Raw genomic sequence first — 20,869 nt, 5'->3', positions numbered from 1 at the left:
CAAACAAAAGGAAGGCACTCTGATTTCATAGCTTAGACTTCGTGGAAGAATCAAGTGGTCTCTATATGAACTCAAAGCAAACTATCTAATCTGTGAGCCCATGGTTTCCCTTTTAGCACAGACCTGGATCCACAACGTACCCAGATCCAAATCTTGATGTCGTTGCTTAGAGCTTATTTTTATTATTATTATTATTATTATTGCAATAGCACATAGAGGCCTCAACTGCAACTAGGGCTCGATTGTGCTAGACGCTGTACAGACACAAAGTCAGAGACAGTCCCTACCTCAAAGAACTTGCAATCTAAATAGACAAGACAAAGGAAGGATCATTACAAGGGCTGGTCAAAAATTTTCTGTTGAAATCAGTTTTCAGTGGAAACCTGGGTTTTCGATTCAATGACACCTTTTGTGAAAAGTGTCCACTTTCCACAGAAAATTGTTTTTTGTTGAAAAATGTTGTCTGAAAACTGAAGTATTTCAGCTGAAAATGGGAGCTCTAGTGCCTTATAGGGGTTGCAATTTGTTCCTAGGGGTTGCAGTTTGCTGCTCTTGTCCCCGTTCTCCTCCACGGGCTGGGATCCCCAGTTGGACTACATCTCCCATAATGCACCCTGAGCAGGGACTCTGTGATGCACAGCTTACGCCAGCAAAGAGGGGGGAACCATGATGCATTATGGGAGATTATGGGAGAGAAGGGAACTACAATTCCATGTTCCCTGAAATAATTTGGTTTAAGAGTTTTCACTGAAAGTTGCCAGCTCAAATTATCACTCCTGTTTGACATATGGGGAACTGAGGCACCAACAGATTTAAGTGACCACACAAGAAGGCCGTGCCAGAAACAGGAATTGGACCCAGGCCTCCTGAGTTCTAGTCCAGGGCATTAACCTCCCTTTGATGTCCTTCCTTCTTACTCTGCCTCATGAGAATTCAGTGAGAATTTGCTTGAGTTAAAACTGAGTGGGGAGCTCCAGGTTGGCCCCATATGCAGTGAGAGTGAGGATGTACATCTCACCTCGTTATGTACAACTAACCTCGTTATCTCTAGACTGATTCTTGCCTGCATATTTATACCTGCCTCTGGAAATTTCCACCACATGCGTCTGACGAAGTGGGTATTCACCCACGAAAGCTTATGCTCCAATACATCTGTTAGTCTATAAGGTGCCACAGGACTCTTTGTCGCATCTCACATAGGAGTCCCTTCAGACTGCTGTTAGGAATTGTCAGACTGGATGAGACCGAAGGTCCATCTAATCCAGGATCCTGTTGCTGACATGCGCCAGCACCAGATGCTTCGAAGAAGGTGTAAGAACCCTGCAGTAGCAGATAGGTCTCATCCTAGTCTCTCATAGTTAGACATTGGCTTAAGCCCTGAAGCAGGAGCTTTACTATTCCTCCCAGAATGTTTGTTTATTAATTATTCCGACTCTGGATATTCTTGTCGTCCGTATAAATATCCAGCCCCTTTTTGAATCCTGCTAAGTTCTCGGCCTCGACAATTTGCTGTGGCGGTTAGTTCCACAGACTAGTAATGTGTTAAGTGAAAAAGTATTTCCTTTTATCGGTTTTGCATTTGCTACTTTGTAATTTAGTTGAATCTCCCCTTGTTGGCCTCCAAAGGGTGCAGCTCCTGAGAGGAGTCAGCCTGGGCATCTCCCTCACCGAACTGAACTTACCATGGGTGCATCTACAGCATAGAAATTGGATCCCTCCACTTCAGGGACAGAGGCCAGGCTGGGTGTTTGGAGTGAGCTTTTACCCTAACCTCTTTGTTCTTCCTGACTAAACTCTAAAGCCCCCTCCCCCAGCAGGGTGCTTCTTGAACATCCTTTTCTAGAGAGAGCTTAAAACAAGGGGCAAGATTTTCAGAAGAACCCAGAATCCAGCAGCTCCCATTGTGCTCAGTGGAGAAGTGGGGGATGGGAATTCCCCAGTGTTCTCCAGGAGAGTCAAGGGTGGGAATTCCCCAATATTCTCAAAGGGGGGCAAGGAGGAGGCAGGAATTCCTCATTGTTCTCAAGGGAGGGGTGTCGGGAATGGGAATTCCCCATTGTTCTCAAGGGGGGGAGAGGGTTGGGAATGGGAATTCCCCATTGTTCTCAAGGAGAGCCGCTCAGTGCTAAGCACTTTTTAAATATTTGTCCCAAATAAATTTCCTTTGAGAGCCTTACTGCTTCTTTGCATCTTTCAAGGACAGGCGATCAGTGTGGCAGAAAGACATAATCTTGGGCCTTCTTAGACCTTGAGCTTGTGCCCACCTCAGTCTGCCAAGCCACTGAGCCTGCTCCCCCACTCCACCTCCCACCCCACCTCCAAAGTGTCCAGATTAATTTGTTTAGATGAGGTTTGGGGTTATCTGGCCAAGTCTAAACAATGTTCTTCATATTGCACATCCAAGCCACCTGGTTATTGCCGCCTCTTGTGGGAGGTTTAGGTGGCCTTGAAACTTCCTTGTAAAGTTGGAGGTCCATTTGGGAAATCCATGCCTGCTGCATTGGGGTAAATAGTGGCTTTCACCCTGTGACAGGGTCGAGTAGGTGTGGAGGCCCTCTGCTGGAGCCCTCACAGTCCTGTGTCACCCTGTCCCAGAATAGAGTAGCGGAGAAGTCCTCCAGGCAGACTAGAGTGGCTGCAGAGAAGCAACCAATCAGAGGGGCTACTGGAGCGACCAATCAGGGCCTTGAAGGCCATATAAAAGTCAAGCAGGCAAAGAGACAGTGTAGTTCCTGCCTGGAGCTTGAAGAGGGAGGACCAGGTGCATTGTTGGCTGGCTGAATGAGCAGCAGGACTGTGGACAGGTCAGTGTGGGCAAGCAGAACCTGGGGGACTGAGCCCAGAACCTGGCCTGATCAGCTGAGGGCACTGAGGTGGGCCCAGCTGGTCTGTTGCAGACTGAGCCCAGGGAGGACTGCTGAAAGGACACCAGCTGTGGGTACCAAAATGGGCCCCGGCTGGATTATTGAACAAGGCAGGGCCTCTGGGAAGAAGTCTTAGAGCTACAGCCCCATACCAGGGCTGGGGGAAAACCCCGAGACTGTATACCCCGGAATGGGGGACAGTGAATGCAGCTCAGCCGGAGGCTCGGTTCTCGCTCAAAAGAACTGCGATTGCAGGCACTATCGGGCAGAGAAGGGGGCGCTTGCGAGAGGCAGACGTGGACCTCGTTACACGCCCCCAGAGCTGTAATGCTTTACTAGATGATGTACGCAATACAGCTGGAGCCAGAGCGGTCTTTGTGCCCCGTGTTACTCTGTTACACAGCATATTGACTCAGCAATCTCTTCCTGCTGACTCCTTCCAAACTATTTCAGTGGAGCAAAACCCTATTACCCCAGCAGATCTCTTGCTAGAGCAAAGCATTGCCAACAGCATGGGTTATTTAAATCTGCATGTCCACTCTTCTTCTGCATTAGCGTCAACCCAAACCTTCACTGTCTGCTTCACGCTCAGCTATGAACATGAGAAAACCCAAATGTGCTATGGCACCTACGAATCTGGAACCTGGCCCGGCACATTTTTACTCTGTGGGGAGCCCTATTGACTCCACTGGAATTATTCATGTGAGAGAGGCTTTGCCAGGTTGAGTGATGGCCTTAAAGGATTGTCCACCCATGGAAAAACTATGCAAGAGATGCTTATTAAGTAACCCCCCATCTTAGGAGATGTCCTTAATATACATTTTACTGTATTGAATATAATTTTGCTGCCCTTTTATTAGCTCAGTTAAGCCACTGCTCTTTCTCAGTCCCTTGATTAGTGGTTTAAGACAGGTCTCATTTCTTAATATGATATTCTCATCTTTAGCCCTTATGTAATAGCCAGCATGCCAGATGGATGCACTTTGTGTCAATATTAACCCACCACCCAGGGTAAAGGCATTCAGTTCTTCTCTGAAATACGGGTGTTGCCTTTAAAAGAAACCTGACAGCAGCACGGTACAATCTTGCCTGCTTGCAGCATCCAGGAATGTTCAACAATTATTATAAGCTAAAATTAGCATTGGAGCATGTGGTATTCCTGGAAGAACCACTGTGAAATTGCAAAAGAGAACACACAACATTCATGTCTGGATTTCAACGTGCTAGCGGATTTGAAGCATCCTTGGCTGGCATTGATATCTAAAGCCAATGAGCAAAGCGCCGAAATGTGCTATGGCCACCTCCTGTCAGGTGACGTTTAACCCTTTGGTTGTTGCAGTTTCAGCAGATTGGTTATGGGTCCTGGAGAGGCCAGGCCTTGATGAAGGGAGGTTGGCAAGGGGGCTGTGTGGCATAACCTTGTACTGCCATTGCCTGTGCTGTACCCGTTCTGGGAATACAGTGGGATCAGACTGAGACTCAGAATCCCTGGGTTCATTTCCTGGCTCTGCCACAGACTTCCTGTGTGACCTTGGGCACGTCACTTAGGTCCAGATCCTCCAAGGTATTTAGGCTCCTGATTTCAATGGAAGTTAGGAGCCTAAATACCTTGGAGGATCTGGGCCTTGATCTCTGTGTCTCAAGGCTTGACTATATCAGCATAGCTGTGCCCGCATAATCCACGCAGTGGAGACGCAGCTACCTCTGATGGCAGGGGTTTTTCTGTCCATGTAGGAATGCCACCTTTCTGAACAACAGGAGCTAGGTTGACAAAAGCATTCCTCCATGGATCTAGCTGCGTCTGCGCTGGGGGTTAGGTCAGTGGAGGTATGTCATCCAGGGGGGTGGGTTTTTCATACTTCTGAGCCACATAGCTACGTTGACCTAAATGTTAAGGGTAGACCTGGCCTGAGTTCTCCATGGGTAAAAAGGGGTTAATAGCATTTCCCTGCCTGTGTCTGACTGGAGGAGGCTGCAGTTAAGTTGCGTTAGATCAAGTCACATGCTGGGACTTCACAGTCCTGAGAAGTGGCCAGGTGTCCTGCCTCACCTGCAATGCAGTGCACAGCAGCTGGGCTTTCAGGGAGAGGGAGGGGCGAGCGAGGGACCCGGTTCCTGCGCCAATGTCTGGAGGCAGAAATGAGCAGTTGGTGCCATTTCACAGCCTTGTCTCTGGAGGTTTCACAGCCCAGGAATATCCCCTTCACTTCCAAGTCTCTTTACATCAATAGATGTGGCGAGAGGCTAACCTTGGGTGGTCTCAAGGGGGGGGAACTTGCCCCCCCAAGTTGCATCTTAATCCCAAATTCTAGGGCTTTCCCCAGCCCCAGTTATGTCCTCTTTGTCACCTAAACCTAAACCAAACCCCTCATCCATGCCCCGATCATCCCCTGTCTTGGCTATTGCTCCGTGCTTGGCTCTGGCACCCCCATAGCCTCCTCCAGTTCATTCAAAACCCAGCTATTGAGATCATCTCTCAGCATGTCACTCTGTCTCCCCCCTGCCCTGAATCCCTCCACTGGCTCCCCCTTTTCCCACCGTATCTAGTTCAAGTTTCTTGCCCTCGCCCTGAGCCCCTCTCTGTTTATCTGCTCTTCTGGCTCATTGAGTTGCCCCTGCCCAGCCTCTCCGACCCCTTCATCTGCTTCACCCACAAGCGTCTTGGCAACTTCTTTCCCGTCACCTCTGAAATGTTGAATCTCCCCCCCCCAACTGCTCTGTCCTTCAAATCACTCCCCAGAGCCACCTCTCCTGTGGCGTCTGCAGCTACCTATGGACCTGTATGACATTTTCATCATCACCCTTATCTCCCTTTCCTCCATCCCGTCTCCTGTTTGTCACGTTCACTTGTCACATCTTGTCCCACGGTGGACTGTAAGCTCTTCAGGGCAGGGCCCCCATTCTCCTATGTGCCTGTGCAGAACCCTTCACTTCAAGGTCCTGATTGGTTCATTTGATGCTGCCACAATACAAATTCCTGACCCGCTCGCTGAACCGAACCGACCCAGCTAACAATTGCCATGATCTGCTTTCCCATAGAAACGGTCTTATTCCATGCCAGCTCTCCTCCCCAGCCCTATATAGCACCCCCATGAGACAACTGCAGCCTGCCAGTCTCCCATCCACTCACCTGCTAGGGACCTTTGCTGCAATTTCCCCTCTCCCCCAAGCCAGCTGCTTCATTCTGCCCCCACAGCTGTTCCTACATCACACCCTGATGCGGTGACCCCACATTCCTATGGGTGCCTGAAAAAAGCAAGGCAGGGCTCTAGGGTTGGGTTAAGTGACAGTGATTTTGGACTTTTAAGGGAAAGAAGAGGGGAAATGTAGGAAGAGGAAATCAGGCTAGCTGTAGAAAGGGGAGGGAAGCCTTTTACAGATATATTTTGTTTTGTATTTAAAAAGTTCAGTTCAGACAATAACAAATATCACCTGTTTCTGTAGCACCTTTCACCCTAAAGGATCCCAAAGCCCTTGATCACTGCACCACTGGAATGCAGCCACCTCTGAGGTAGAATGTGGCAGCTGTTTCACAGTGGCTTTGTTACATGACACGTTACACAATCAACTGAGGACCGGAAGTGGAGTAGAATGCCAGGTCCCTCTGGAAGTGCAGGGGGGCTTTTCTGGAGGTAGAATGTGATGTAAGTTAGAAGTAGGCCAGGGCACTGCATGCCTGCTCTTTCGAAAAGGGCAGTGGGGTCTTTAATGAGCACTCCTCTAAGGGACCTTCCATTTTACAATTTTTCCAATATTACAGGGCCAAGGAACCCTACCAACATCATCTCCTGCAGCACCTGGCTTTCTCTTGAGGCCTCCCATCCAACGCCTGACCCCACTCAACTTGTGAATGCTGACAAGTTCACACCCAGAGGTTACAGAGCTGGCTGCAGGTAGGACAAATAGACTGACTGAGATGCACACTCCAGGGTTTTATCTGCGAGAATTGTTCAGCAGGCACTTCCAGGTTTCATGCCACGTCTTGGTTGGGGTGTTTGTTTTTTCATGCGTTCTAAGTGGAAACTAACATATACACGCACGCACACACACACAATCCACCCGAACACCAATAGCAGACACACAAACCCCAGCACAAATCAAACAGCAGATCCCTGCCGAGAAACTAATAAAAAAAATTTATTACCTAAAAAGTCTTTTTTCAAGAAGCAATGTTAAAAAGGAAACGTCGCTTGGCAATAGGAGATGTAGATACTGAATATCTCAGGGTTGAAAAAGCCCCTGGGAGTGGGAAGACCTGTTAAAAAGCTCAGCTCTCTGATATCCGAATTGCAGCTCTGAAAGGAAGTGATAACCCGGAGGGATATTTCAGTCAGATCCGCATTTGCTCGCAAAACAGACATGGTCCCTTTACTGAGTTTTCTTGTTTACGTTATAAGTGGTTCTGTCCACAATGCAAGCCCCTCTCTGGCTAGCAAAGGGAAATACACTACGGTAAATATTCAGGGTGCAGGAATGAATGCGTGTGTCAGGGTGGGTCTGGCCCATAACCCCAGCCCATAGGACTGGAAGGGACCTCTTAGGACCACGAATCAAGGCCCTGCTATCCCAGGCAACCCTCTCATTTAATCCCACTCATGCACGTGTCAAGCTCTCTCTTAAAACTAGTTTAGTGGTTTGCCCCCACTCCTCCTGTTAGAAGGATGTTCCAGAACCTCACTCCTCTGATGGATAGAAAGGGATAAAAGATCCAGAACCCCTCTTACTAATGGACTAAAACTAAATACATTCTGATTTTGGGACAGTTCAGATTTAGATCCACATTTCAAACCCTACCTCCCACATTCAGGGGCATTCATACGAGCTCATTACAGACATGCAGCTTGGCATCCATAATTAAGGTCCAGAGGGTTATTTCATGCTCCTTGCCATTTGGAAGTGCATGGAATGTACAGGATGGATACAGGGAGAGGGGTACAGATGTCAAGGATGCTGGCTTGACATCTTGTAAACCTAGGATAGTGGGGGAGGTTCCTGAAAAGACAGAGAGGAAAATGATCAGAAATGTTTCAGGGCAAAGACAGACAGACGCGCACACATGCAGTAAGAACAAAGGAACTACAGTGGGGCATGAATGATACAATGCCTGCTGTACTTAAGTGAGGAGCAGATGCCGAATGCCAGCGCCATCCTACAAACTACAAATGTGCCTGAGCCAAACTCAGTAAATCTGACAGATGAACCATTGGATTCCCTCCCCTCCCCCAGAGTAGCTGGGTCCTGTGCCAACCTTTCTGTGGTTCCTAGTGTAGGGGGCATGCTGGGATTGGGAAGGGGGCAGCAGAAGGCTGTGGCTAGAGCACACTCTGCTTCAGCAATTCCCAGCTAGCAGATGGCTCCCAGGGGTTAATGCCAGACAGCATATATTACAGCAGCCCCTCTGGGCCATGGCTGGCATAGAACAGCCCCAGGTTTAGGGAGCCACAACTGGCCCCCTTATGATCTCCTCCTTTCCCCTTTGCTGTAACCAGTGGAAACCAGGCAAAGCAGACAGTCACTCCTAGATCTACAGCACCAGCTGACTATTCCATGCTGCACGAGAGTACAGGAGATGTGGCGCACAAGGCACTAAACACGTCCTTTTCTCCCCCTTCTTTTCCAGTTCCAGACTAACCCAGTCTGCTGGGACACTCCACTATCCACCCAGCTGGTATCACCACGCCAAACAAGGAATCTCACTGGAATATGGGAGTCTCATACAGGGGCAGGGTAAGGCCAGAGACTCTTTTTAATCATACTGCATAGGTTTGTGAAGCTTTAAATCTGTATCGTTATCTTATAACCAATGGAGTCTGGAAACAACCTGAGACTTAACCTTGACATGTGATGGAAGGAAGACAGAGCATAATGTGGGAATGTTTAACGGAGGGGCCTGTAGGTGTCTCTGTGTATTTCTCCTGATCCCTTATGGCAGCGGTTCTCAAACTGGGGCCGCTGCTTGTGTAGGGAAAGCCCCTGGCGGGCCAAGGCCAGTTTGTTTACCTGCCGGGTTCGCAGGTTCAGCTGAACGTGGCTCCCACTGGCTGCGGTTCACCGCTCCAGGCCAATGGGGGCTGCGGGAAGCGGCGCGGGACAAGGGATTTGCTGGCCGCCGCTTCCCGCAGCCCCCATTGGCCTGGAACGGCAAACCGCAGCCAGTGGGAGCCGTGATCGGCCGAACCTGCGGAACCGGCAGGTAAACAAACCGGCCCGGCCCACCCGCCAGGGACTTTCCCTACACAAGCGGCGGCCCCAGTTTGAGAACCATTGCCTCATGGGGAACTCTGAAAATGACGATAGGGCTTTTAAATCCTCCATTCGAATTTAGTAGAGAACTGTATCCCTGACTAAAGATGGCCTACCCCTTTAAGGTCAGTCAGTTAGCCCTGGGCAGGGTGGGACTTAAAAGGAAGCCCAACAGTGGCCAGCTGGCTAAAGAGAGGAGCAGATGATGGTGAGAGGGTCAGAGACAAGCACAAGCACAAGCCAGGCAGAGAGAGGTGTGTGGAGGACTCCAGGCAGGAAAACCTGGGAGGGGTTGCTTGTAAGAGAGCAACCCCAAGGGGTTGAGGGGAGGATGAAAAGGACAGGATGTAAACTGAGTCCAAAGTGTGCTCAGAGGAGTGCTTGGATTAGAGAAGGGAAGACAACCCCCTGGGGAAGAGGCGTGGGCCTTGCTGGAGACTGGGGCAAAGAGTTTGTGTTTTGTTTTTGGAATTGGATACCCTGGAAGGGGGGGATTTTTGTTAATGTCTTAGCTGGATGGCCAAGTCATTGTGGGGAAACTGAGGCAGGGATGCTGCAGGGCCACCCCAGGCCATGGGGGAAAGGGGACTCTGGAGGTGCTAACCCCGTTGCACCCTGCCATAAAGGGTTGGCTGTGGTTATATCTGAAATATATCTATTTTAAAAAGTAGTAAAAATCAATATCAGAGACCCCTGACAACTTTTGTGGGTTTACAACCCCATTTGCCTCCTTTTAAAAATGTCTCCGTCTCCCTTGTTGCTGTGTGAAACAACAGGGGGAACTGACCAAGTGACTAAAGAAACGGCCTATGTACAAATGCACAGCGTGACCACATTAAAAATACAGAAAATATTTTCTCTCTCTAATTTCTTTTGGTTACGGTTATTTGAGAGGTTAGCAGTAACAATAGCAGGTGGGAACATTTTCAGGCAGCACTGTGATTTAAGTTGATGGTGCCCCTTTAAATTCAATTGGGGTTCTATAGAAATTACTCTAGAGGCCTTAATTTCTATAGAATTTTCCATAAGGAGTGCATTAAGCTAATGCTTAGCCCCAAAGCAGTGGAGAAATCTCAGATCTGGGCACCGTAATGGGTATGTCTATATAACCCTTGGGTTATGTAACATTTCCATTGTCACCCTGCCCTCAACCAACAAGCATCATGCCTGTGAATGTATTTCCATCCTCAGCTGGAAAAGTCCTCTGGGGTCATCTCTAGTCCATCTTCCTGCCAGACAAAGATTTGCACTATACACTAATCTTTGAAATGTTTTATGTAATGTCCGTCTAATAGACTGATGCATAAGAGCAGTGGGCAGGGCTTCCTTGGGCCATCTAAGGTAGCCAAACACATGCTCTCAAGGAGGGCTCATCCGTGCGGTTTCCCTGCAGAAAGGAACTGTGGCAGTTGATTGTTACTAGTATAATAACAAGGATCATTTCTCACATTTGTATGGTGTAGCTCCTGCTTATGCATGCCAAAGGAGTCACAAATTTTACCTAGTGTGGGCAAAAGACACTCCCAGTTACGGAGTCAGTGGAGTCACACGAGGGATTAATTCAGCTTTCTCTCTCTAGAGGAGAATTGTCAGGTACCAGTGAAATGCAGCCACCTCTTGGGTGGCACAGGTAAGCTGTTCTACAGCTTGCAGCAACAATACCTGATGGGAAGTGAAGATGAGTCTCACATCCAACTGAAACAATGTGAGAACATAGGAAAACATATGTACTCAAATTTGAATTTGGCCAGGACACAACAATTAACCGTCCCAACGCTTATGAAAAGAACCATGGATCTTTGATGACTACAACCAGTGGATGGAATATCAGGGGGTAGCCGTGTTAGTCTGTATCTACGGAAACAACAAGGAGTCTGGTGGCACCTTAAAGACTAACCTTAGTCTTTAAGGTGCCACCAGACTCCTTGTTGTTTCCGTTTGGATGGAATATGTTGTCCTAAAGATGGCACAACCCCTTAATGCCACACTGGCACACTGACTCAGGGAGACTAGCACCAACGTAATGAGTCACCAACATCAGACACTGAAGCGATTCGGATGGATGAGTAACCTCCGATTGAAGAGCTTGAGAAAAACTGGTGGTAGCAGCCTTCTAATGAGAGTGCAGTCTGCTAAAATTTTTGAATAATACCATTCACATATGTTAATTAATGCAGTTTAGTCTTAGATCGTCCCAACTACCCTCACTTATACCTGTCCCCTTCCTACTCTCTGGTGCACATGCGCACGCATTTGAAGGGAACGATCTGCCTCAGGAACTTTTGTGACCTAATATAGCCCTGTCTGGCTTTATTTTTATTTTGGGCTTTGCTTTTCCATGAACCTTACATGAGAGTTTTAAAAAGTAAAATTTGGCTACTGTGTCAGTGTTTTGTCACTGTCACTTCTACTACTTAATGCTGACTAACTTTTTGTACATATTTTAGCTAGTTTGGGGGCCCTTGCAGATTATTGGGATGGGGGCAAACTTTCTTTGCCCCCCTGTAGCTCCAGGCCCCCTTGCCCCCGAAAAGCCCCACAATGCCCCTATGCATTGTACCATTCGACACATGCGCGCACGCACACACAATGAAGTCATCCTGGGAGACCGGCCGGCTTGGCAGCGCAGACTGACCGTTTTCCCTGTGTTGGAAGGAAGGCGAAAACTCTTTGGCAGTGATCCTGGCAATCCGAGCTTCCTCTTGAGCTTTCTGCGCTGCTGTCACAGCCGCGTCTGCTTTAGCCCTCGAGTGGGAAGTCCTGCAAGCGAATGAGAGACAAAGACTAATTAGGTATCTCAGTTATTCAAGTGGGAAAGAGGCATCATTCAAAGAGATGCAGCAGTAGCAATGATCACTGCCGTCCTAGCTCAGAGCCCCCTCCCACCCCGCCTCGACTAGTTACCTAGCTAAACACAGAGCTTTTCTTCTGGTCTAGGCACCAGCCCTGCCACTGTCCAGTGCCCTGCTGGTGGCCACTGGTCTTGAACCTGTTTCTGCAAGAGGGACCTCACATGGCAAACAGATCAGCCCTGTTTGGCGCTACAAAAGCCACACGTTAATGGGAACCTCTCCCCATTAGACAGCCCCCGCTGTAACCCTGTGTCAGGGTTTTGCTGTGGCAGTTGTTCGCAGCGAAGGAATTAGTCTCGTTGAAAATATTGGGTATTAAATGTGCACTAAGAACTTGGTCCTTTGAAGTGCTGAGCAACTCCAGGCTACGCCAAGGGCCTTCAGCTGGCCTGGAAAAGATGGGCATGCTCAGCCTCTCCAGGAGCCACTCAGTGCTTGCCACTCCTCAAACAGATGGGCTGAGAAACAGACACTCAACTGGCCAATGAGCATTCTGAGTAGTAACACTGCTGCACGAACCCGACCCAAACGCCTTCATCTCCGAATCGGAACTCGTGGGTCACCTCCGCTGGAGCAGAATTATCCCCTGCGGTCGCTAGTTAGAAAACAGATGCTTTCTGTGGGAAACGTTGACTTTTGGGCAAAAGGTTGTCAGCTGAAAACTTTTAGTGGAAAAGCCAAAGTTTCAATTGGAAATGCCACCAGGGTGCTTTGTGGGAGTTTCACAAAATGATGTATTTCATCAAACACAAATCTCCACTGAAAGACAGTTGGCAGTGAGTTTTCAACCAACCCTATCTACTGTACCTTTTTATAAGTCATTATCAAGCCATGTTTTTAAAGTCCCAAGTCCTGAACATAAAACCCCTTCCCTTGAGGGACTTTTCTACTGACTAATTGTTCATGCAGTGTTCCCAGTCACCTACATTTTTCTTAATTTCATCCCATTGCTCGGAGTTGCTTGCTCTTCTACAATCCCTCCTTGTCCTTGATGTATGCATCCTTTGACTAATGGTAATCAATTATCCTACCTCCCCCACTTAGCCAAGCTATAGACGTACCCTTAAAAAATGTTATTGCCTAGACACTAGGGTAAAGGGAGCATTAGCAATAGACTGACTCTTCCCCACACCCCAATCAGTCCCTCCAGCTCCTTCAATCATTTTTGTTCCTGATCTCTGAATTCCCTCTAAGTTTTCCAAATCTGTTTGTCACTGCAGGTGCCCAGAACTGAGTGCAGTGCTCTGAGAAACTCCTATACATGGAAAATAAGAATGACAATAGGATACATTCTACACAATATAGCTTTTTTAAAAAAGTACTAAGTGTATCCAAAACAAATGTAGGGGTTTTTCGTGTGTGTGGTCAGTTATTTGAGTCCAGGTTAGAAAGTACCATTATTATGATTTAGTTGGGGATTGGTCCTGCTTTGAGCAGGGGTTTGGACTAGATGACCTCCTGAGGTCCCTTCCAACCCTGATATTCTATGATTCTATGCACCTACATCTGCAGTCATTCTGTAACAACAGGGTACTGTGTAATCATATCAGCACGATGCATAACTGCAGGAAACAGTAATGACCTGTCACTTGTTGACACGTTCTGTTTCTTTCACAAGTGCCGGGTTTATATAAATTGCCTCCGCTGTAGTAGCTGATGGAATTGATATGACTAGTTCCTAAAGAGTTATTTAAGGTGGCAGTGCGAGAGTAGTGGAGATGACCCTGATATAGGGAGACCAGATGTCCCAATTATTATCAGGACCAGCCCGATATCAGGGGCTTTGTCTTCTATACACACTATACCCCCTTCCCCCCCCCACAAAGTCCTGATGCATGGATGGCATCACTGTGGCCAGTTCATTAAGGGCAATTTTCCACAGATTCATAAATTAAAAGCCAAGAAGGGACCACCATTGTCTGGTCTGACAGGCATAGGACTTCCATGAGCTAATTCCTGTTTGAACTAGTGCATAGATTGTTTAAAAAAAAAAAAAAAAAAAAGAAAATCCAATCTTGATTTTAAAACTCTCGGTAATGGAGAATCCACCATAACCCTTGGTAAACAGTGAGGGTAATTAGCCATTGGAACAAACTTGCGGTTTATTTCCAGTCTGAATTTGTCTAGCTTCAACTTCCACCCACTGGATCTTTTTGGACCTTTTGTCTACTATATGGAAGAGCCCATTATCTTTTGTCTGCTATATGGAAGAGCCCATTATCACAATTTTGTACCCTGTATAGGCGCTTATAGATTGTGATCAAGGCACCCATTAACCTTCTCTTTGTTTAAAGTAAATCGATTGAGCGCCTTGGATCTATCAATATAAGGCGCGTATTCCAATCCTCAGGTCATTCTTGTGGCTCTTCTCTGAACCCTCTCCAATTTAAGGTGTTGCAGCGGCAGTAGTTCTGATAATATGCATATGGCCAGTTCCCATACAGTTTCTCAAATATATAAACTCCTTTTAAAAAGTGCTGTAGAAGAAAACAACCGTTCTTGACCTTTGGTCTCTGGAAGAACAATTAAAATGCTTGCTTTGACGAGTGCAGCACTTGACACTCCGCCTCCTATCACATTCTCCAGAGAGCAAGCAAGACACCCAAAGAATGAGTCTGCTCTTGGTGACTGTTCATGATGGTGCATGAAACAGACAGGGGACAGTTTGACTTCATCAGCTAGTTTGACCTCAGGGTGCAAGGAGGCAAAAACAATGCAATCAACTGAGTAAAGATGACACCGACAGAATGTGTGCAAAGATCACCAGCGTTCTGCTTTCCCTTCCAAAGGGATTGCGCCAGAGGAGCTCAGAGTGCAGAGCTCAGCAGATGCTGGGCTCCTGTCTGTCTCAGAGCTCAACATTGGCAATATTACCATTTTTAACGCCACACACAGCCTAATTCAGCAGGGCCCTGCCAGCCGAGGTCTCGCTCCAGGAACTGCGGGGCACAATGAGCAAGCTTTCTTCTTCGCTGGTGCCTAGGGTGACCAGACAGCAAACGTGAAAAATCGGGATGGGTGTGGGGGGTAATAGGAGCCTATATAAGAAAAAGACCCAAATATCGGGACTGTCCCTATAAAATCGGGACATCTGGTCAACCTACTGGTGCCAGGCCTTAGAAAGGAAGCTGTCGCCAGGCTGTGCCCAGCCACCTGCTGGAAAACTAGAACTCAGCGTGAATCCAGTTCAGCCCACTGGAGAAATTCAGAGTTCAAAACCATGCAAAATGTATAATCACACCCTATTTGGATGGGTCCCTTTGGGATTTCATGCGTGCCCATAGCTAGGCTTGGAAGGATTAGTTTTTTCTCAGTAAATGTTGCTAAACGGTGATTTTGCTGTACACGCACAAACTGAGAAAAAACATTTCCATCTATACTAATAGACAGTGACGGGAAAATTAAGAAAAATGCTACTTAAGAACTTATCCTTAAATCAGACTCAATATTTACTTTGTCTATTTTGACATGTGATGTTGACAAGTAGTGTTTTAAGCATTATAAGGCTTTAACTGTTTGAATCGCAATATCTATTGCCACTAAATATTGTCTGACCCCCTCCATAATTTCCTGCAACTGTGAAATTTAAATTAAAAAAAGCTAAAATATAAGCCTCAAGATTAGCTGCTAAATTCACAACAAATAAAAATTCTAGATCTAGCTTAGTCAGGGCACCGGTCAGCTCTGGTTGCTGCCTGGCTGGGGAAGCTCTCAGGTGCCATTGTCCGATATAAGTGGTGGTGGTGGTTCATTTGGGTGCTTTTCCGTCTGTGTCAATACTGAACCAGTGCTCCATGATGTCCTGGTCCAAAAGTGTGGACTGAGCTTCTGGACGACCACCACAAACACCTCCACTTTGCATTCCAATTGCAAGGTGCGCCTCTTGAATAAAAACACACAGCACATCATCCCCAAAAGTATCCACACAGGCTCTCCCTGGAGAAGGTACTACACGTGACAGAGGCTTGTATAAACCAAACCCCTGAGACGAAGCGTGCGTCTGCATTGTGATAAAAACCCCACGGCACCAAGCCACAGAGCCCAGGTCAGCTGACTTGGGCTTAGGCTGCAGGGTTAAAAATTGCTGTGTAGCTGTTCAGACTGGAGCCTGGGCTCTGAGACTCTCCGCCTCACAGGGATGCCAGGCCAAGCCTGGACGTCTACACTGCAATTTAATAGTCTCGCAGCCTGAGCCCCGCAAGCCTGAGTCAGCTAACTTGTGCTCTGAGACTCAGTGCCGTGAATTTTTTTTTATCGGTGTAGACATACCTCAAGAGTCTCCTAGAATTGTAGGACTGGAAGGGAACTCGAGAGGTCATCTAGTCCAGTCCCCTGCACTCATGGCAGTGGTAGACGAAGTGTACAGTGTGCATATCGGGTGGTTTACATTTGGGATCCCTTTGGAGTGACATATAAATATATCAACTTACACTATTATGTTAGAAAGTAAGGACTAGAGACCAGTCTTTGATAGTAAGTGAAGTTCATCATTTTCACTTTTATTATTACAGTACTGACTCGATTCCATGATCAGGACCCTGTTGTGCTAGGCACTGTATTTATAGCCTATGTACATATTGGTCCCGGCCCAAAAGAGCTACCATATAAGTAACAGACCTATAGCATACATAGGGCTGGATCATCAGGTCCAAATTCATACACCTCCACAAAGGATCTGTTTCAATTCATGTTGGCTGAGGATCGGCCTCATAGCCGATTCTCATGTCGCACTGAGGGCTGATGGTGTGTGGCCAGCCTTGGGATGTAATGCCCATAGTTGCACTGACAACTGGAGGTTGATTTTCAGTCCAAGGTGCAATAGTTTTCCTGGTGCCCTAAAACCTTGGCTGCTATTTATTAATCATATGTATTTATTAAATCGTTATTAGTTCTATAGCACCAATTGTGAGCTAGCCACTGTTCACACAAGTCTGAAGCCATGGCCATTCCCTTAAAGACATTGTAGGGCAGATGTGATGCTACCAAAGGAAAATGATTTAGCCAGGAAGTTTAGTAAGGCACTTGTTAATTCCATTATATTTGTCCAGAGTGTTGATGTTCTTTATATATATATATATATATACTCGCCTCTCTTCTAACTCTTCTTAGAGGTGAGGACTACGGTTTATAGAATTTATGCCCGCCCGCCACACATAATTGTCAATATACAGTGTGCAGCTCTGTTGCATCTCTTGAGAGAACTGTTGCACTTTACTTACAGATGTTTTCAGAGCACAGGCTGCTTTATTGTTTGTCCCCTGAATCTTTTGAGATTTAAACCCCCCCCAAAGGCCTCTCTTCTTGCCCTGCTGTTGTGCCCTTCATAATTGTCTACATTAGGAGAGGGTAGTTTTACAAAGCAGTAAATTAAAGGTGGGATCGAGCGCCTGTGAGAACCTAATCTGGGCCTTGGTCTTGCTTCCATTCGTTCTTCGCAATCACACCTATATTGTTTCCAAGCAAACACCCAGGCAGAACAGTAGGTTTAAATAACATTACATTGTGGCTGCCATTAGCTGCTGCCAGGGAATGCAGGGTCTCGGACCAGTGCTGCGTGATGCCCATTGACGTCAGAGCACTCGGGAACTCCCACTCACTCCAAGGGGACCCCACAGAATGGAAGGGAGGACTCATGGAGGGCTGCAGACTTGGGGCTCTGCTTGGTGCACCTGGGGTGGGGTGCAGAGGTGGCAATATGGTAAATTTCTGCTCCCCTGACCCAACAGGCCAAATCAGTGCCAGTCAAAGTGGACACTGAGGGCACGTCTACACTGCAATTAAAAACCTGCAACTGGCCCCTGCCAGCTGGCTTGGGCTCGGGCTGTGGGCCTGTTTAATTGCGGTGTAAACACTCAGGATGGAGCCCGGGGTCTAGGACCCTGCAAGGTGGGAGGGCTGCAGCCTGAGCCTGCACGTCTACACTGTAATTAACCAGCCCCTTAGCCCAAGTCTCAGGAGCTTGAGTCAGCTGGCACGGGCCAGCCACAGGTGTCTAACTGCAGTGTAGACATAAGTTGGGATGCTCTAAAGCCAGCTGGAAAGCCCGCTCAAGACCGCCACCAGCCAGGATCCCAAGTGCACAGTGCGCTCCAGCTATTCCCCTGACATGCACCACAACACCCCCTTCATAGAAGAGGGGATGGAGAATGGGTGGCATAGAACCAGCTACACCAGCGTTATGTCACTGTGGGATTCCCCTCCATCAGGGAAATCCCAGGTCCAGGGGCTCAGTCTGGGCTGAAGACCTGGCCCCTCTGTGGTAACCTGCACTGCTTTGCCCTGAGGATTTGGGTGGGAGAATGCAGCCCAGCCTGGTCCCCCTTACACCCCTCTCAACCCACAGAGCTGGACCACTGCAGAACCCCCTATGGGAAGAAGGGCAGCACTCCCCTCTTCTATACACATTCCCCCCTCGGAGAGCCGCATGCTCAGGCTTCCCTCTCTTCACGGAAGAGGATGGGAATGTCTGGCCATGAGGGTTGGATACAAGTCCCACCAAAGTCAACAGGAGTTTGCCCGTTGAGTACAATGAGCTTTAGATCATACCTTGAGCGTGGGCATCCGGGGCGGGCCTGAGGCAGCTGTGGTTGCTCAGCCGCTTTTGGGATTTGGCCCAGGTCACGTAACAATAAATGATATTAATTAAGTGATCTCCATTATAAAATATACCCAATTCCTGCAAAGCGGATACAATGCACACCGCTGCGCAGAGGCGTGGGTGGGCTTAATTGTTTGTAATGCGCTCTAAGATGCTTGGAAGGAAGGCAGCATTGAAGCGAGAAGTAGAATTATGATGATCCATACATTGCATAATAAAATACATAAGTATTCCCAAATCAGTGCAAGTAATCCAGTTAGTGCTAGCATGAGTTTCTCAGGCACTATATTTAACAGCTGTCTCCTTTATATATGCATGCTGTCTATAGCGTGCACTAGATCTTAATTCCCCAGTTAATTGCTTGATTTTTATTTCCTTGTAAAGCAGGTCCTCCTACATGACACACACACACACACACACACATTTTAATTGCTCTTCTCCTGCCTCACGTGGCTGAGTCTAACTTTAAGTAACCTGGGGCTAGTTGCGTGTAAAAAGATGAGCTCTGTATATATTACAAAGAACACATGGTCCCCAGCTGAACAGCAAAGCGGCAGTTTCAGCGTCGCGTTCGCCTGTTTTGTGAATGGGACTCACTTGAGTTACAAGATTGCATCGACTTTGGAATGTGCTCTGGAATAGCTGTACTGCCACCCTGTAACCTCCTAGAAACCACTATAAAAAGAAGGTTTAATCTTTCCCTTTGGTATAAGCTTAACTCTAACAGCAGCTGCTGTGTTAGGCTGGAGCTGCTGGTATCAAGTATGCAGGGAATTGTCTTTAAAAATAAAGGATTGGGGACAGAGCTAAGTGTGGAACGGGGTAGCTGAGTGAGAAAGAAATGGGGGAAGGGGGAGCAGAAAAGGTCATAAATGGACAGAGATGAAAATATAGAAATTCCTAACCATGAATAGCTCCTGTTGATTTGTATCTTTAACTCTGATCAGAAAGTTGCTGATCACGCACATAGCTAAGTTACGTGACCACGTGTTCCGATGAGGGTTGGCTACCATTGCTCATCCTCTTCCATTTCTTATCCCCACTTGTGGCCTCTTCTTCCTACTCAGTCCCTGAGTTCTTCTGGACAGGGTCTGTCTCTTAGTAGGTTTTCAAGCCTGACCTCTCTTGGGCCCCCCAAGGTGCTACTATAATATTAACATGACAAATAAAAAATAAGATACACTATAGTAATGGCTCCAAATATTAAAGCTAATTGTAGAGTATCGGGCCATTAGTCTGTAGTAGGGATGTTGGCCGGGGCAGAGCTGGCAAGGGCAGCTGGGGTTGGAGGTCAAAGTCATCCCGCATCTGAACGCTCACAATTGGATGGAGTGACAGCTCTGATTTGGTTGAGGCAAACAGGGGAGCCAGATTTGGGGCTGGTTCTGATTCTTCTTCCCTCCCTGTCCCCTTCCTCCCTGAAACCTTATCCCTGATTACTGAGCAACTTGTCAAATTGGAAGGCAGAACTGGCCGGGGGAAAAATAACAACCAAACAGATTTCGGTAGATCTTTTCAGATCTGTTGTGATTTGGCTGATGCTAACGGGAGGGGGGGGGGAAAGAGATACTACCTAAGAATGGACTGTAACGCCAAGCTTATCTGCTCTGTCTAAGCTATAAGAAGATGGACTAAACTGATTTGAAAGGAAGAGTCTGGCTTTCAGGAATGCCAACAGGTCAGTCAGGGCTTTGTTTGGGGAAAGAGCCATTCAAGATGATAATTATATATCTGAAACTCTGCCCTGGCTTTGTGTGAAAGGATTAGGGTATCTGCAAGCCTAGACTGATTTTATAGCAGATCTGGGGCAATTCATGGTTTTAGAAGGAAACTAAGCAAAATCCAAACCAGGCAAGACTTGAATGTTTTTAGATCAGTTTTGACTTGGTTTGAATTGAAGGGCAAAGGCAGAGTTCGGGGAGTGACAATTGTAAGCATGCAAAAGACGTGCTCTCTGGTTTCTTTGCATTTTGTTACCAAATGGAAAATAGACCCGTCTCCAAATTTTTTTCAAAGGTAACACATTATCTGAGGAAAAAATGAGTTGGCTCTATGCTAAAAGCAGGAGGCAAGATGTATTTTTCACACTTTTGATGTGAGGGGAAAAAGCCATTTGGTCAAATATTTTGCATTGGGTGAAACACTGTTTTGCAAAATCACATGGAATTAAAGGACCACGCTTCTCATGTGATTCGCACCTCCCAGGCACACAAACATTTTTATTTTTCCTTAACTCTAAGGTGAGCCCAAGCAAACCCAAAGCAAAAGTACATATGGGTGTTATCAGACAGCCCCTCCATAAAGGCACTGAG

General features: G+C 47.3%; 1 protein-coding gene and 1 long non-coding RNA gene across 2 annotated transcripts in view; one reads left to right on the top strand and one right to left on the bottom strand.

Moving 5' to 3' along the window:
• JPH3 (junctophilin 3) overlaps positions 1–20,869 on the bottom strand; it is a 115,203-nt gene that overhangs the window by 14,604 nt on the left and 79,730 nt on the right. Inside the window, exon 3 of the mRNA XM_005292243.4 lies at positions 11,743–11,867. Within this exon, the coding sequence (XP_005292300.2) occupies positions 11,743–11,867 (125 nt within the window). The remainder of the gene's footprint in view (positions 1–11,742; positions 11,868–20,869) is intronic.
• The window catches only part of LOC101939918 (uncharacterized), a 44,889-nt gene continuing 26,760 nt past the window's right edge, over positions 2,741–20,869 (top strand). The window contains exons 1-3 of the long non-coding RNA XR_006174908.2: positions 2,741–2,804; positions 6,625–6,757; positions 8,485–8,591. This is a non-coding gene — a long non-coding RNA (uncharacterized LOC101939918). The remainder of the gene's footprint in view (positions 2,805–6,624; positions 6,758–8,484; positions 8,592–20,869) is intronic.

Source organism: Chrysemys picta, chromosome 14 (genome assembly GCF_011386835.1).
Source record: "Chrysemys picta bellii isolate R12L10 chromosome 14, ASM1138683v2, whole genome shotgun sequence".
Taxonomy (NCBI): Eukaryota; Metazoa; Chordata; order Testudines; family Emydidae; genus Chrysemys; species Chrysemys picta.
The sequence above is the reverse complement of the archived record's forward strand: the minus strand, read 5'-3'. Positions and strand labels throughout refer to the sequence as shown.